The 14,359-nt window shown below is 47.6% G+C and overlaps 1 protein-coding gene across 6 annotated transcripts in view; it reads right to left on the minus strand.

Annotated features, from left to right (window-relative positions):
• Aff3 (ALF transcription elongation factor 3) overlaps positions 1 to 14,359 on the minus strand; it is a 444,599-nt gene that overhangs the window by 13,581 nt on the left and 416,659 nt on the right. For all 6 annotated transcript variants that reach the window (XM_060369902.1, XM_060369901.1, XM_060369900.1 and 3 more), the window contains 4 exons: positions 8,161 to 8,224; positions 5,904 to 6,040; positions 3,272 to 3,343; positions 1,592 to 1,685 (listed from right to left, as the gene is read on the minus strand). In XM_060369902.1, the coding sequence (XP_060225885.1) occupies positions 1,592 to 1,685; positions 3,272 to 3,343; positions 5,904 to 6,040; positions 8,161 to 8,224 (367 nt within the window). The remainder of the gene's footprint in view (positions 1 to 1,591; positions 1,686 to 3,271; positions 3,344 to 5,903; positions 6,041 to 8,160; positions 8,225 to 14,359) is intronic.

Here is a 14,359-nt window from a genome sequence, read left to right on the forward strand (position 1 = left end):
GATAGAAGTCTCCAGGCCCTTCCCCTACCTGGAAGCACACTGGCAGAAACACTGTCTCCCCAGACACCTTACCATGAAGGCTCCGGGCCCCACACTGTATTTAAACGGTCCTTGAGGTGGGGCACAAGTGGCACCTGCTGGGCGCAGAGCTTCCACAGGAAGGACACGTTTTGAAGATCTGCTGGAATAATGTGGTCTGAAGTGGGAGAAGGGGGCAGGCAGGCCTGGGATGTCCTGCACAGAGATGGTGACTTGTGTGGTGACGGACGCCTCCTCTAGGTGGCGGCATTTAACAGGTGCACGGCGTGCAATAAATCACATGGCACACTATCCGGAATACAAGCTTCCACTTACAAGATACTTGGAAAACGTGCCGGGAACCCCTAGAAGAGGAACTGGCTTTCCGTTCTGTTCTCTACCCGTTTTGTTCGTATTTTGATACCGGATGCAAACATTAAACACTATTTTCAACCCTTTAAAAGCTTGTCAGGGTTGCAGAATTCAGCTTACTTCGTTATTCAAGCATCTCTGGCTTTACTTCCCTGTAACAATCCATCTCTTAGCTCTGACTTCCTGAACATCTCTCTCTCTGCCCCTGCCCCCATGTGCATATGTGTGTGTGACATGATCTGATCCTCCTGGAACTTGCCAGGTACACCAAGTGGCATGAAACTTGCAGTGATCCTCCTGCCTCTGTGTTCTGAGTGCTAGCTCACAGGCAAGCCTACTGGGCTGGGCAAAGGAGCTGATTTTGCGAAGGAAAACCTCCATGCCAGATCTCCTGAGCGGATGCTCAGGGGCCAGGAAGCCTGGCTCCTCGGTCCCCGGCAGTCACGCCCTATGCACAACTGCACTAGTCAGAGCCCGGAGCGTCTCCAGCATGACCTGGCTTCCCAGCTGTCTCTCAGACGTGCAGGTTGGCAACAAAGGATTGATAAAGATGAGTGTGTGCGTCAGTGTGATAAAGGAGAGGTGGAAGCAGCAATGGTGTGATTTCGGGCAGACAGGGAAGAGGCCCAGGGACTTTGAACGTATGATTGACTTCAGGTCCACTTCACAACAGCACATCAAGAAGATGCTTTTCGCAGGTTTGTTTTGCTAGTTTTGTGCTCTTCTAGAGAAAATGATTGTTTTCTGAGATCAAAGTTGCCATGGCTGCTGCACTGCCATTGAGGGTCCCTGAGCGATAACAAGCCGTTTCCTATCTTTAGAAACAGCCTTTCAGTCAACGATGAAATCAGCTACTAGAGACTGACTAAGGGGAGCGGCCCTAAGTAGTTACTTCCAAGAGTTCTACTCAGACAGAAGAGTCACGTCTGCTCCGAAGACCCCAGGACCCCGGGAGTGGGTGAACCATTGCGCATTCTCTGTTTGGAGGTGGTAAAAACAAGGACACGAAGGCAGGGGGACAAATTAGCTTGGCTCTGAAGGCCCATTCTCCAAGCCCTGCAAGCCACAAGTGTGCCATCAGTGGGTGGTTCTGGACCTCAGAGAGAGCAGGCTTAGCCTCAAGGCAATGGGTGGATGGGGCTCCTGTCAGAGAGACGGCCTCTCGCAAGGAGCCATGGTTCTCTCATTCGCTAGACAGTACCTTAAAATAGTCGATAAGTGCTTTCGAATACTTGACAGCGTGGTCCCTTTTGAGCCGAAACATCCGCCAGTACAGGAGAGCCAGGCATCGGTAACTGCGGCAGGAGAGGAGAAACGTGTGTCCTTCACGGTGAAGCCTCAGAACAAACCGTCATTTCTGACTCAACATCTTGATCACCACGTACCTCTACAACATTACCACATTAAGTGTACGCAGGAGTACCTGACATTCTTTTCGTTTGAAAAAACCGTAACTCAGCCTTGCAAGGAAGCCCTCCACGCCTGCATTTACCAGTCACCACCAGGACGCGCGAGAACAGCTCGGACAGCCTTGCTGGGAGCGCGGTCAGCCGCGCTCTGCTCCCACCACCAGAGGGCAGCGTCTCTCCACGAGACGCCGAGGGAGCGCCAGCAGGCAGCCCGCTCACCTCGCTGGGTTTGCTGTGGGCCTTGCAGGCAGGACAGCAATTTCACGGATTTTTATTACCTCTGCTTGTTAACGCTTTACTAGATTGTAATGAGTTCAAATAAAGTGCGTTACAACCACAACAGAAATGCTAATCTGAGGCTAGTTACATGTGCTCACTTCCTACAATGTTTTGTGTAATTACTCATATCATAGATATGTTCCAACGTTAATTATTAATCACCGTCAATCTATTAATCCCATCATGGTACTCCAATAAAGAAAAGGGCATAGTTCCCGAGACTAATTCTCTCTTCCCTGGCGCTTGCCACGGTAAGTCTTCCCCAGCTGAGATCAGGTATTGACCTGCTGGAATCCCAACACGCCCAGTACAACCTGACCCAGCTCCCTCGCACTTTGAACTCCACATGAAACGGGGTCAAACAGCTCAACCTAAATCGTGTCTGTGTTGCTGTTACGCTGTCTGAGGTTCCGTTTGATTTTCTGTCTCACGGATCAGATCTACAAACAGCTCCGTGAACCCGAGGAGGGCAAAACACTTTGGGCACACAGATAGAAGGACAGGAGAGACCGAGAGAGGGCCCTGCAGGGTGAGGGACGGGATGCAGGATGAGGTAGCCGAGCAGAGGCGGTGGGGCACGTTATCACTGCACAGCCCCACTACTGCAATCCTAAGTGCAGCAAGTCTGCTTATCCATCTGCTAGTATGAAAGAAATGACTTTATTATCTAAGAATAGCGGGCAGCCCTCGGTCCAGCGTATTGACCCTGACCGATGGTGGGCATGCATGCATACTGATTTGGCATGCAAAGTAACTGGCCAATGTTCCTGGAATGCATAATGTGTTAAATACAGGAAAAATTCCGTTTAGCACAATTCACATCCAAACGGCTGAAGCAGGAACTATTATTTTTACTTCGTTTTTGTGCGTTTGAGTGTGCACATACACGTATACACGTGTGCTCATGCCTGTCCGTGCTTGTGTAGAGGCCGGAGGTCAACACTGGTGTCTATTGTCGACACCCTAGTTCCCTGAGACAGGGAGCCTGCCGGGTTTGGCTGCCGTGACTGGCTTGTGGCACTGCTCTCTTGATGAGATTTCTGGCCACTGTGAATTCAGGGTCTTGTAGTGAAAACTGGTCTGAACCTCCTGGCTGTTGGGGCGGCTTGGGATTAAGTGGGTGAAGAGGTGAGGGGTATCAGGAGGCACAAGGAGGCTCAGCACCCCGTTCCCAGAGCTGGGGTTGTACTCACCAAAGCACAGCTAGTTGTTTGTCTTCGGGTGTGGCATTGGGGCCTGAGTGGGTTTTTAGTCTCATAGCATACCTACACAGAAAAGGTAAAATAATAAAAAAATCAAATTAAAAAGTGCTGAGCATCACCAGAACCTTCTCTAGAGTGGGCCGTCCTTCTCTCCACTACACAGTCAGGCACTCCATTTTTCTTTGTTCTTTCTTTTCTTTTTATGTGTGTGTGTGTGTGTGTGTGTGTGTATGTGTATGTGTGTGTGCGCGCACGCATGTGGGTGTGTATGGGTGTGGATGCCCATGAGGCTCAGAGTGGAGCCTTGGGAGTTCAAGTCACAAGTGGTTGTGAGCTTTGGGACTCGAACTTGGGTCCTCGGCAGGAGCATCAGGTGTCCTTGGCCAATGAACCAGCTGATGGCTTTCCTGTGACCACTAGGGAGGTGGTTTTTATGCTGTGTGCTACTTTCTGCTCTCTCACACAGAACAAACTCTCGGGAGCGCTGCCAGCTCAGGAACTGTTCACAAACATGGCCAAGTGTCCATCTCCCCCTACATTTTCACCATGCCGAGTCCTTGAGGATGGAGGGGAAGGTCACCCCGGTACTTAGAGGGATGCTTAATTAACCCTTTTCCTTGTTACATGTAACTTCCTGTCTGATGACAATGTAGCTGTTAGGAATACATTTTAATGTCTGTTTTTCTGTCTATTGACAAGTGTCAGGAGAAGCAAGTGTCTTTCCTGGATTGCTCTTACTTCCTCTTCCCTGAAATAGGAAAGCTGTGACCGCTGCTTTCTCTCAATGAATACCTCATTGAGATGTTTGAGAATCTTGAGGCAGTGCGCAATGGTGAGGGGTCCCAGGCTACACTCCCGCCTCGCTGCTCATTAGAGCTCAGACACATGTCTTGACACCGCCACGTGTCTATTTCCTAATCTGTAAAGTGTGATGTCAGGCACAGAGCGTCTAGGGTTAGCCCAGATTTTACCTGGTGCCGTTCTCGGCACAGCAAGCAGCTTGCTGGGAATGGCCGAGGCAGCAATGCTCAGGTCTGCGGTAACGCTGCGGGGCTGCAGCTCCAAGCGAGCCCTCTGCAGCTTCCCCGAGCTGGCCCCGGGTACGACCCTGCCTACGTGACTAGGGTTTGATGGTGTCAACGTTTACACCGACTGAAGCACAGAAGCCTTTAACCTTCCCTTCTTTTAAGTAGTACTATCTTGAGTACCAGATGGTGGTGTGAAATTTGCTTCAACCATCACATGCGATTTACGAAGCTCACTGGAAGGAACGGTTCATTATGTGCACAGCTACACTTCTCTTCTTTCCTCCAACCTTACCAGCAAGATTCCTTCTCCCAACATTTCCTTTTCATCGAGGAAGTTCCTTCAGTCTTAAGAAATATTTTTGTTGTAGTTGTTCCTATTAGCTTACAAATAATTAGATTGTATTATGGCATTTTTCCAAACATAATTAGTTTTTGTTGTTTTTCTCTTCCAACTTTCCCTGTGCTCTGAGAATCCAAGAGGGAAATATGGGATGCTTTCTCCCTTTTTACAAATTCTTGTTTTCCTTAGCCTGACTCCAGTTCTAACACTGGACGGTTTCTTTCTGCACTTGACAATCAGCACACTCCCTCTGCCCAGATGAGCAAAGACTACCGCTGTCCTTGGGAGTGGGCTCCATACTGATGACACGCCCTCTCTTTCTGACTGCTTTCAGGATTTAAGGTTTTGTTGTTACATGTTGTTATGAAATGTCTTGGCATGGACTTCTCTCGGTTCATTTTATTTGGGTTTTTCTTGGTTTTCTGAACCTGTCTTTTGGCTAGTTCAGTGATGTCTAGCCCTAGTGCTGTGTCTTCTAATACTCTTTTTGTCCCATTCTCTTTTCCTCTCATTCTGGGGCTCTAGTGATAACACACACAGACATACTTTATGGCATGGATGTCTTTAGGCAGAACACGACACTGAAGTTCACCGTAAGCTCCACGGCCTGGGTACTTAGCCTAGCCTCAAGTATCTGCTAAGCACAACCTTCTCAGGGCAAGACTCTCTAGACGGCCTTCCCTTCCACATTGCCTGTGGTTTCCCTGTGGTTCGGCGATACGCTGATTGTCCGTGTACTTGTCTTCTTCTGAGAAATGCCTCCTCAGGTCTACTCTGAATTTTAGGATGAGGTTATGACTGTAGTTTTTTCTCGTCACTTTTTTTGAAAAGTAGAATGAATGGACTCATTTATTCCTCTAAGTGATGAGGACGGAGCCCGGTGGCTTGTGCAGCCGGCCCATTGTTCTACCACGGACTTACAGCTCCGTTTTTTCCCCTGTTGACTGTTTATATTCAAGCAGCTTAGAGATGCAGCTGAGCTCAACACCTACTGCTTCCCAGCTGAGGGACATGGGGACGCGTCCCCGCTCACTCTGACATGCCTTTCCTTGGAGAGTCAGGGAGGCTTTGTGCAGGAGGTGGCCTGCCTCGCCCAGGAAGGTGGCAGGGCATGTGACCACCCTTACCCCGGGGAGGGACGCTGGCCGCCAGTGGCGGAGCGTGTGTGCTGCCATTCTTTTCTGGTGTTCCCCATATGTTCGCATGTATACTGCATTTCTGCTCCCCTCCCCCCCCTGCTGCCAGCGGGGCTTACCTGATGAGCTCCACGGTCTCTGAGTACATGGTGTATGGAGACTTGGACTCCATCGGCCCTTGTTCCATTGCATTTCCACACTCGATAAAGGACAAGGCTGCTTCGGCATAGTTCAAGGCCTTCCCGAACTTCTCCACCTGACCAAGAGAATCAGCCATGTGTTCCTTACTAAGAGGCTTTTACAAAAAGGGTCATCACCACAGAGTTTACATGCTTTGAGAGGCCCAGCTTCTGTGACCCACAGCTCTCCTCCCATGGTTTCAAGTACCTCTGGTCGATACGGTCTGAAAATGTGATGAGGAAAGTTCCAGGAAGAGAAGGCTCTTGCGCTTACACATTTACCGTGGCTTTCTGTTTGCACTGCCTGCGTTACTAAGGGTTACTAGGCATTGTTCATGTGTTTCTGTGCTTCACTGCCTATCAAAGACAGTGTATACAAGGCTTTGAGCAAGCTACAGCTTCAAGGAACTCTACGGAGACTGGAGCCCATTTCTCTTGGACGAAAGGGATCTAGTGCAAGTCGACAGCTGTCCCCTCACACTGCCACCAGTTTGAGGTAAGAGAGTGTTTACAGGCAGAATTCACGTGACAGCTGACAGCGCAGCTCAAAGCTTCAACTTCGAGAATTTCTCTTTCCTTCTCCCTAGTCCATCAAATTCATCCGCACGTGGTGCTGAGCAGTGTCAGCATTCACAGGCCTGCTGCCGTACGTGGCTCTCCAGGCCCGTCTTTTAATTAACTGATTAATTTATTAATTAGATCACTGAGAGCCTGATCCCAGCCCCTTCCCTCCTATCCATCCAGTCCTACCCTTGTGCCCCTCCCTCTCCATTCCTCTCCCTCTTCACTACCCTCAGCCCGACTGCTAAAAATAACCCAACTTTTAGTAATAGTGATACCTTTGAGAACAAGCACAGAGCAAAACTCTTATTAACAAATCACAATTTTAATATAAGTCAAACAGGCACCTGGGTGGTGGTGGCGGCAGTGGCAGCACACACCTTTAATCCCAGCACTAGGGAGGCAGAGACAGGTGGATTCCTGAGTTCGAGGACAGCCTGGTCCACAGAGTGAGTTCCAGGACAGCCAAGGGCTACACAGAGAAACCCTGTTTCAAAAAACAAAACAAAACAAAACAAAAAACAAAAAAAGTGTATGTGTTTTTTGTTTGCTTTTTTTTTCTTCTTCTATTTATGGTTGTGAGCCTAGCCTTTAATGGCTGAGCCATCTCTCCAGCCCTTTTTCTTCTCAAAAGTAGCCATGCAATCATTAATTTCCTTCCCTCTTTCTTCTCTCTTCTTAAGTACTATAGAAAGGGCGAGCCACAGATCAGTTTCTTTGGATGACCTAAAGTCTCCACCGTAGCTAGGGATTGTGGCTCTGTGAACAAGAGCTGTTCCTCGCACTGCTCTCTATTTTCTGATGAGCACTGCCTATTTCCACGTTACCCTGGTGCTCCGTGGCAGCTGACGTCAGATAACTGTGTGGTGGGCAGCGTGGGGCACGCTGGGAGGACAGCTGTCAGGGCTTCTGCGTCTTTCCCACTGGAATCATACTCAGAAAGGTATCTGAGGTGCCACCTTTATCTCCAGCCCCCTGATTGAGCTTTTTATGAGCTCCACAGGAAAAGAAAGCTAGAATTTCTAGGTAGAAACAAACCAAAAGTCTTTCTATTTCTTGCCTGAAAGCCTTAAGGCCTCCAAAATTGGAGATCACTCAAGTCAGAAAAGTTGTCCTGTGAAAAGATCAAATCATGGAGATTTGAGGTTTTAAGTTCAGCTGACTGTTTCTATGTTGTAAACTTGAGGAGATATGTTCCTTTTTGACACACACACACACACACACACACACACACACACACACACACACACGAGGAACACCAGTCTTCCTGAAAAGGGACTTGATCCCTGGGTTGGAGCCAAGAAAGAGCCAGCCAGCCTAGCCAGAGAGGAAAACGCAAATTCAATTTTTTTCTAATAGCTCCACCCACTGACTCCACTGGCTCTAGTTACTACTCAAACCTTAAGACTAAATTGAAATAGTCATTTATCCAGGGCTTTCTTCCAGTGAGACATTACTGAGTGAAGTCGTAATTTATTGGGCTATGAGCCTTTGATTATATAAACATTTTCCCATTTAGCAGGCCCAGCCATCCTTGTAATAGATTTTCTAATTACCCAGGCTATATTGCCCCAGCGATGAAGCTGCAGCACAAACACAATTTGGATGAACAAATCTGGAAAGAAAAGGGCCTCACCATTGCATCTGCTTTATGCTTCATCCGTTTAGCTTCTTGCATAAAATAGTCTGCACTGCGAGGCCTAGAGGAAGAGAATATGAGATGCCATTACTGCCTAAGTGCAAGGCCTGTTGAAAACACTCTTTCCTTTCATTCACACATAAAGCACAATTTAGAAACTTTGCTTAATATGGAATCATACATACTTTTTGCACTTTCAAATTACAGCCTGTGTATAAAATACACTCTTTTTCTCCTAAGTTAGCAATTCAAAGCCCACTCAATATATTCAGATAGCCTATCTTTGTAGGTACTTTAACGTGGTCCCTCAGGGCCTAATTTGTGAATACTTTTTTTTTATTGTATGTATAAGAAAAAAGTGAAAAATCTTATTTTGCAAAGCGTCTAGAGAAACATCCCCCTCTAACTTAAAAACTGCAAATACATTTGATAATAATTTCATGGATATGTATATGTTCATATACAGAAATGGTGCCAATATTTAATTATCTTGATGCCTCACAGTGAACACTAAGAAACTGTGATGCAGTATGCTTAGGTCCCAGTTGTGATGAAGTTAATTGTAAAATGATATCCACCCCTGTAACAACGCAAACCCGGAGGGCGTCCTCTGGAGTGCTGATTAGGTAGCTGGTAAACAGGGACATTAGACACGTGTAATATTAAAGCGGTAACCCTGGCCGGTGCCGGTTCTCCCGGGAGATGAAGGCAATTTGTCTGACTGATCTGAGTCAGGTGGAGCTGTGCGTCCGGTGGCGCCTTTCAAAGCGCTTACTCTAATAGATTGATAACAGCCCTTTAAATCCTTTAGATGCCATCAGCATAAACTTCTTTACATCCTCTGTGTCATGTGATCAATAAACCTGACCTATTCATGAACAGCCTATACCAGCCAGGGGATATGATGTCAGCAGAGACATTCGTCATGGACTGTTTAACCCATTATGATACGCTTATTTTAAACTGTCTTGTTTTAGATTCTAATGGGTCTTCTACCTCCCTGCAGTACTGGGCAGTCAGAACATTTCTTTATTCAAAGAGATCAGAACGCTTAGAAAAGCGTATATGTGCCACCAGTATGTACTATGATAATGAACATGGACTGATTAAAACACCACATTTAATTAACCAAACTAAGAAACAAAATCAGAACCAAAGCACATAACTAGTTTTGGGTCAAAAACCATGGGAACAAAAGAGGGCCTCATTTCCTGTTTCTTATTTCTCTACAAATATTGTCAGGATTGTGGCACTATATTGGGGATGACACGGTAGTGTTACTACTACACAGACGTGACAACGTGGTTCCAGAGTTTCCAGAATGTAGCTGTCTGTCTTCCAGCGGTTGCTCCTTCACCATTCCCATTCCCAGCCAGGTCTGAAGCCTCTATTCCCCTTGCTGGGTGTCTGGTGTGGCTAAAGGTTTCCTTAGCAAAACGGGCCTGCTCCCACCACCTCTGCTTTTCCAGTTCATCTCCAAGGGACCCACGCCTCCACCTGACCGGTTTTCCGGTTGCCTGAACAGAGTGGCTCTCCTCCTTTGGCTTACATACTGACTGATTTGAACTTTGGCAGTTTTCACCGTTACTCCTTGTTCCCTTTCGCTTTCAAAGAAACCATTTTTAGAGCATTTTTAAAAGATTCACAGTAAAATGAGCAGGAGCTATGTAGTTTCCATGGACACATGTACAACTGCTTTAGTTACCAGCTGAAATAAAGTGGGTGTAACTGTTACAGGTGACACGCCAGTGGGGACAAGCATGCGTTAGGGACCGTTTCTTGATGGTTTAGGTCGTGTGGGTTTGGAACACTGGGTCATGACACATACCCATTGCTACAGCCTCAGAAGGAGCAGAGCTGCTGCCCCGACTGGTCTTTGGCTTCGCATCCCAACGCTTGACCTGAGCTTCAGCCCCCAGGCCCTACCTATGGAGGCAAGCTTACAGCTCTCACTGCTGCTCTCTTGCTTGTGTCCATGCTTCCTTTTTGGCATTTCTCTTCTCTTAGGATGAACCATCACAGTTGGCTTTTTCATCCTCTCCGGTTTGGGGGTCTGTAGCTCAGTGCGCTTAGATCCCACCTCCAGCCTTCCTCCCTGAGCAATGTTTCTCGAATGCGGTCTCTGCTGCATCACCATCTTGTTTCCAGTCGGAAAATGAGTCTTTGGGGCCTCTGCGGTCCAGTCTGCGTTCAGGTCATGAGGGACTCGAGCGAAGTCTAGGCAGGCTCCATCAGTTTTGATGACATGCTGCCCCTGGTTTGAAGCTCTGCTCTTCCTTTCCCCTGTCTGGAACATTCTGCTCTCACCAAACCCTATCTTGAACCAAAGGCCACTCCCCTTGGAGAATGAGCACTGCCAGGAACTACTCCTACTGGCATTCTTCTGCCTTTCCCATCGCCACCGAGAACTTGTCCATACCGTATGTCATGGGTAGTTAATTACTTTCCAGGCTTGCTGAGCTACAGTTACTGCATGCAGCTTGGCCACTGGTGCATTTCAGCAGGAATCGTGCTGTTGACCTGTTTGTTTGATCTTCCCCAGTCTACAGTAATCCTTGAATTGTTCTGAATTTCTTCTGAGCTTAGGGAAGAGTGGTGCCTTCTGAGAGGGCGCAGCATCATGGCCAGTGAGCCGGAGTGTCTCCATGGCAACTTGAAATTCTCCACATCATTATCTGCTTTACACTCTAGTATCTAAGTTTGGCCATTTTCTTTGTGTCCTGTTTTGTAGACCACACCACTAAAGGATTGTCATTAACGCTTTTGGTCCTAAGCTATGGCACCTTAGATTTCACAGGCTTTCTAAGTTACTCTTAATGATGGCAGTAGCTGATAGCCTCTAGTTCTTCAATCAATGCTGTTTTAATCTGCAGAACAAGAATGCATTCTTAAAACCTGATACGGAGGCTGAGTCATAGACAGACAGCAGTGCCTGTGGCCAGGTAAACATATCCACTTTTCTGACCAGCCCCTGGCAGCCACAACAGCAGCCTGCCATGCTGAAGGAGAACCTGGTGCCGCCTCTGGCCCATTTGCAAACACGTCTTAGAGTCTTCTTTGCATATAATGGCGGGCTCACTGCACTAAGCACTGAAAATTGCTTGAAGATTGGCCCATTTTCTCCTCTCAGGTGATTTCTACTGCTGTGCTCTTAAATCAGGCCGTTATAAAGTCACTGGGACCAATGGGACTTCACTCAGACTGTCCGGCACGATGGTGGATTCACAGTACCCTGAAGGCATTGCTTTCTGCAGCCATATACAAGTCAGGAGGAAAAATGAAACTGCCCCTTAACACCGTCACAGGTACAGCATCCAATATACCAAAGCTGCTGAAATAAAACTGGATCCTCTCAGTGTAAATAGATTTTTCATTGAGTCTGTTTTTAAGTGGAAAATCTAGAGTTTTTAAACTTCTGGAATAATAGTCTGCGCATTGTTTTTCATCGTATTTTATGATGGTCATGAACACACCTATAAAATGCAATTAAACACTATAAACGAAACTGCACTCATTGCTGCACAGAAATTGGCGGAGCCGGGGCACAGCCACGCACACCTTTTTTCTAAGAGTTCCCTGTAAGGGCTGGAGAGGTAGCTCAGGGGATAAGAACACTGGGTGCTCTTCCACAGGTCCCAAGTTCAATTCCCAGCCACCACATGGTGGCTCATAACCCTCTCTAATGAGATCTGGTGCTTTCTTCTGGCCTGCAGTATATACATACTTAAAGAAAAAAAGGACTTCTCTGAAACAAAAGTGATTGGTGGACTTGATCCAAATGGGACATTTTCTTTTCTTTTTATCCACCATCACCCACAAACATGTAGCCATGGCCCTGACACACAGCAGCAACATGCCAGTGACCTGACACACACAAGCACAGGGCCTTTGCTTTTTGTTCTCCTTTGTGGCTGAGGGACAGAGAGAGATGGATGGCCTCCCATGGAGAGGCTTTCTATAAGTCCTACCTCTCCGAAAGGCCCTCTTTCCACAGAGCAAGTTGTGCAAATTGGCAGGGATGAGAGCTCACTGTGTTTGAACAAACAGGTTCCTGGGTGTGGAGAAACTAGGACAGTTTGCTCGGAGAAGCTGAAATCCATGTCAGACAGAGGAACAACGATGTCATCAAATGGAATTCTCTCTCGTGGAACGCCTCCAGTGTCCCCTGACGTGCCCTTCAGGTGCTCGCTCCAGAAGGACCCAGACTGTGTAAGAGGCTAACTGTTCCCTTTTCACACACAATCTGTTTTGTAGTGCCAGCTCTGCAGAACCGGGAGACAAACTCAGAGCTTCACGCATGCTGGGAAAGCATTCTAGTGCCTGCTCAACTCCAGGAGTCACTGTTGGCGTTTGGAGACTGGGGCTCCAGGGTGCTGTTCCTGGCTGTCCGAAGGCACTGTTGTGGAGGAGGCTGGTGGATGGCGGTTAAGCAGCAAGGACTCAAACACGGCTGTTGTTCCTTGACACTGACCGGGACCCTGACGTGCATGGAACCTGGTTCCTCAGGAGGGGGAGCACCCTGCCTTACGTTGTTTTACGTTTCCCAGGCTGTGCTGGCTAAGGGGGGAAGTTTTTAACCATTTAAGCAACTTTAATTGAAATGGGAAGTCATCGATCTTATTGCTGCTGTTCCTCTCAGGGCTGGACACTTAAATGATCGATTTTAACAAAGCCTAAAGGGTTCAGCAGGATAAACCTTTTTCTTTTCCTTTTTTCTTCCACTTGAAACTTCTCTTTTTGTATTGGCCAGAATAAAAAGACCCAATCCGAGGAAGGGAATTCACAATGAAAACAATCACCTCAAGATAAAAAGGTGGGGTCCAGCTTTGCAGCGGCCAGGGAAGAGTCTCTCCCAGACAACAGGGCCACGGAGAGGTCACCAGGTGTCCTGCCTGTGACAATACGGCTTATGCAAAAATTCTAGTTGGCATCCTTTGACTAAATCATTCGGCAGGATATTCAACCACTCCTACGTGGGAGTCCTCCCGTCCTCCACGAAATTAAAATCCTTTTAGCTGGGAGGCTGCTACACGTAATTACGTTGCAAATGTCAAGTCCCTGTCCCTTCCTCCCACTCACACCTTACACGCTGATGGCCTTCAGCACCGCGTGTGTGTCCCAGGGAGTCTTCACTCAGTGCAGGGCGGGTTGGGTAGCTCTGCTCCTCTTCCTGACATCATGGGGACAGATGGGACGTTTGGTGGATTGGCTGGGCGCTCTGGTCATGACTGCCTTTTCCACGTGAAATATGAGTAGGGGACAGCACATCCTTCAGCGAGCAGCAGGCAGTGCTGGCCTCCAGCCCTGCTGGCTTATAACATAGCAATATGGCTTGCAGGAGCCAGGCTCTATTCCCAGCCAAGCCTTTCACCACTTAGCTCCACGAATCCAGGACTTCTGGACTGAGGCTTCCAATCCCAGATCTCCCTCAATTCTCCTTGGCCAAAGCTCCCTGTCACTAATTATGACACCAAATAATATGCAGCTCACGGCTTTGCACTAATGAGAGCCGTATCTGAGCTGCAAGTCGAACGGAGCACTGTCACTCCCTGACATAAACTCTCGCGGATTTTTGTCTTTTGAAAGGAAAGTCTGTTAATTGTGCCAGTGCCACCTTCCTCCTGAGGCTGTGGAGCAGTGGCTGCCATGCTTTTCATGCCTTTGCTGACTGTCAGGGAGGAGGGGGAGTCACGCTGCCCCTCGTCTGTGCTTGCAGTGTACCAAGAACAAGCCACCCCGGACTCCAGTTTTAAAATAAGTGCCATCTCCTTCCGTGTGTTTGCATCCCCAAAGCACCAACTGCTGCTTAATCGGAAAGAAACATAGGAAACGAGATGTGGAAGACCATGAATTTAAATGTGCTTTCATGCAGGTTTGCAGAAAAAGAAAGATAGAAAAATCCAGGCCCTCCCCTGGGAGAGGCATTTATAATTCAGCTATATTTATTCAGTACTCACTCTTGACAGCCTGGTGGGTTCAGTTGTTGTCTGAATTGCATGTTTATTCAGCCATTAACAAGTATTTATAATACAAAAGGATGAATTTCCCTTTTGTTTAAAAAAAAAAAAAAGCTACATGATGCAGCTCTAAACACTGAATCCCAGCCTGGCGTCTGTCACTTTTTGGCTCATTCTAACTGGCTTTCCATCAGCTTCTCAATTGCTCCAGTCCTAATGATCTGGCCCTTTCCTTTCTT

Source organism: Meriones unguiculatus, chromosome 16, assembly GCF_030254825.1.
Source record: "Meriones unguiculatus strain TT.TT164.6M chromosome 16, Bangor_MerUng_6.1, whole genome shotgun sequence".
Classification (NCBI taxonomy): Eukaryota; Metazoa; Chordata; class Mammalia; order Rodentia; family Muridae; genus Meriones; species Meriones unguiculatus.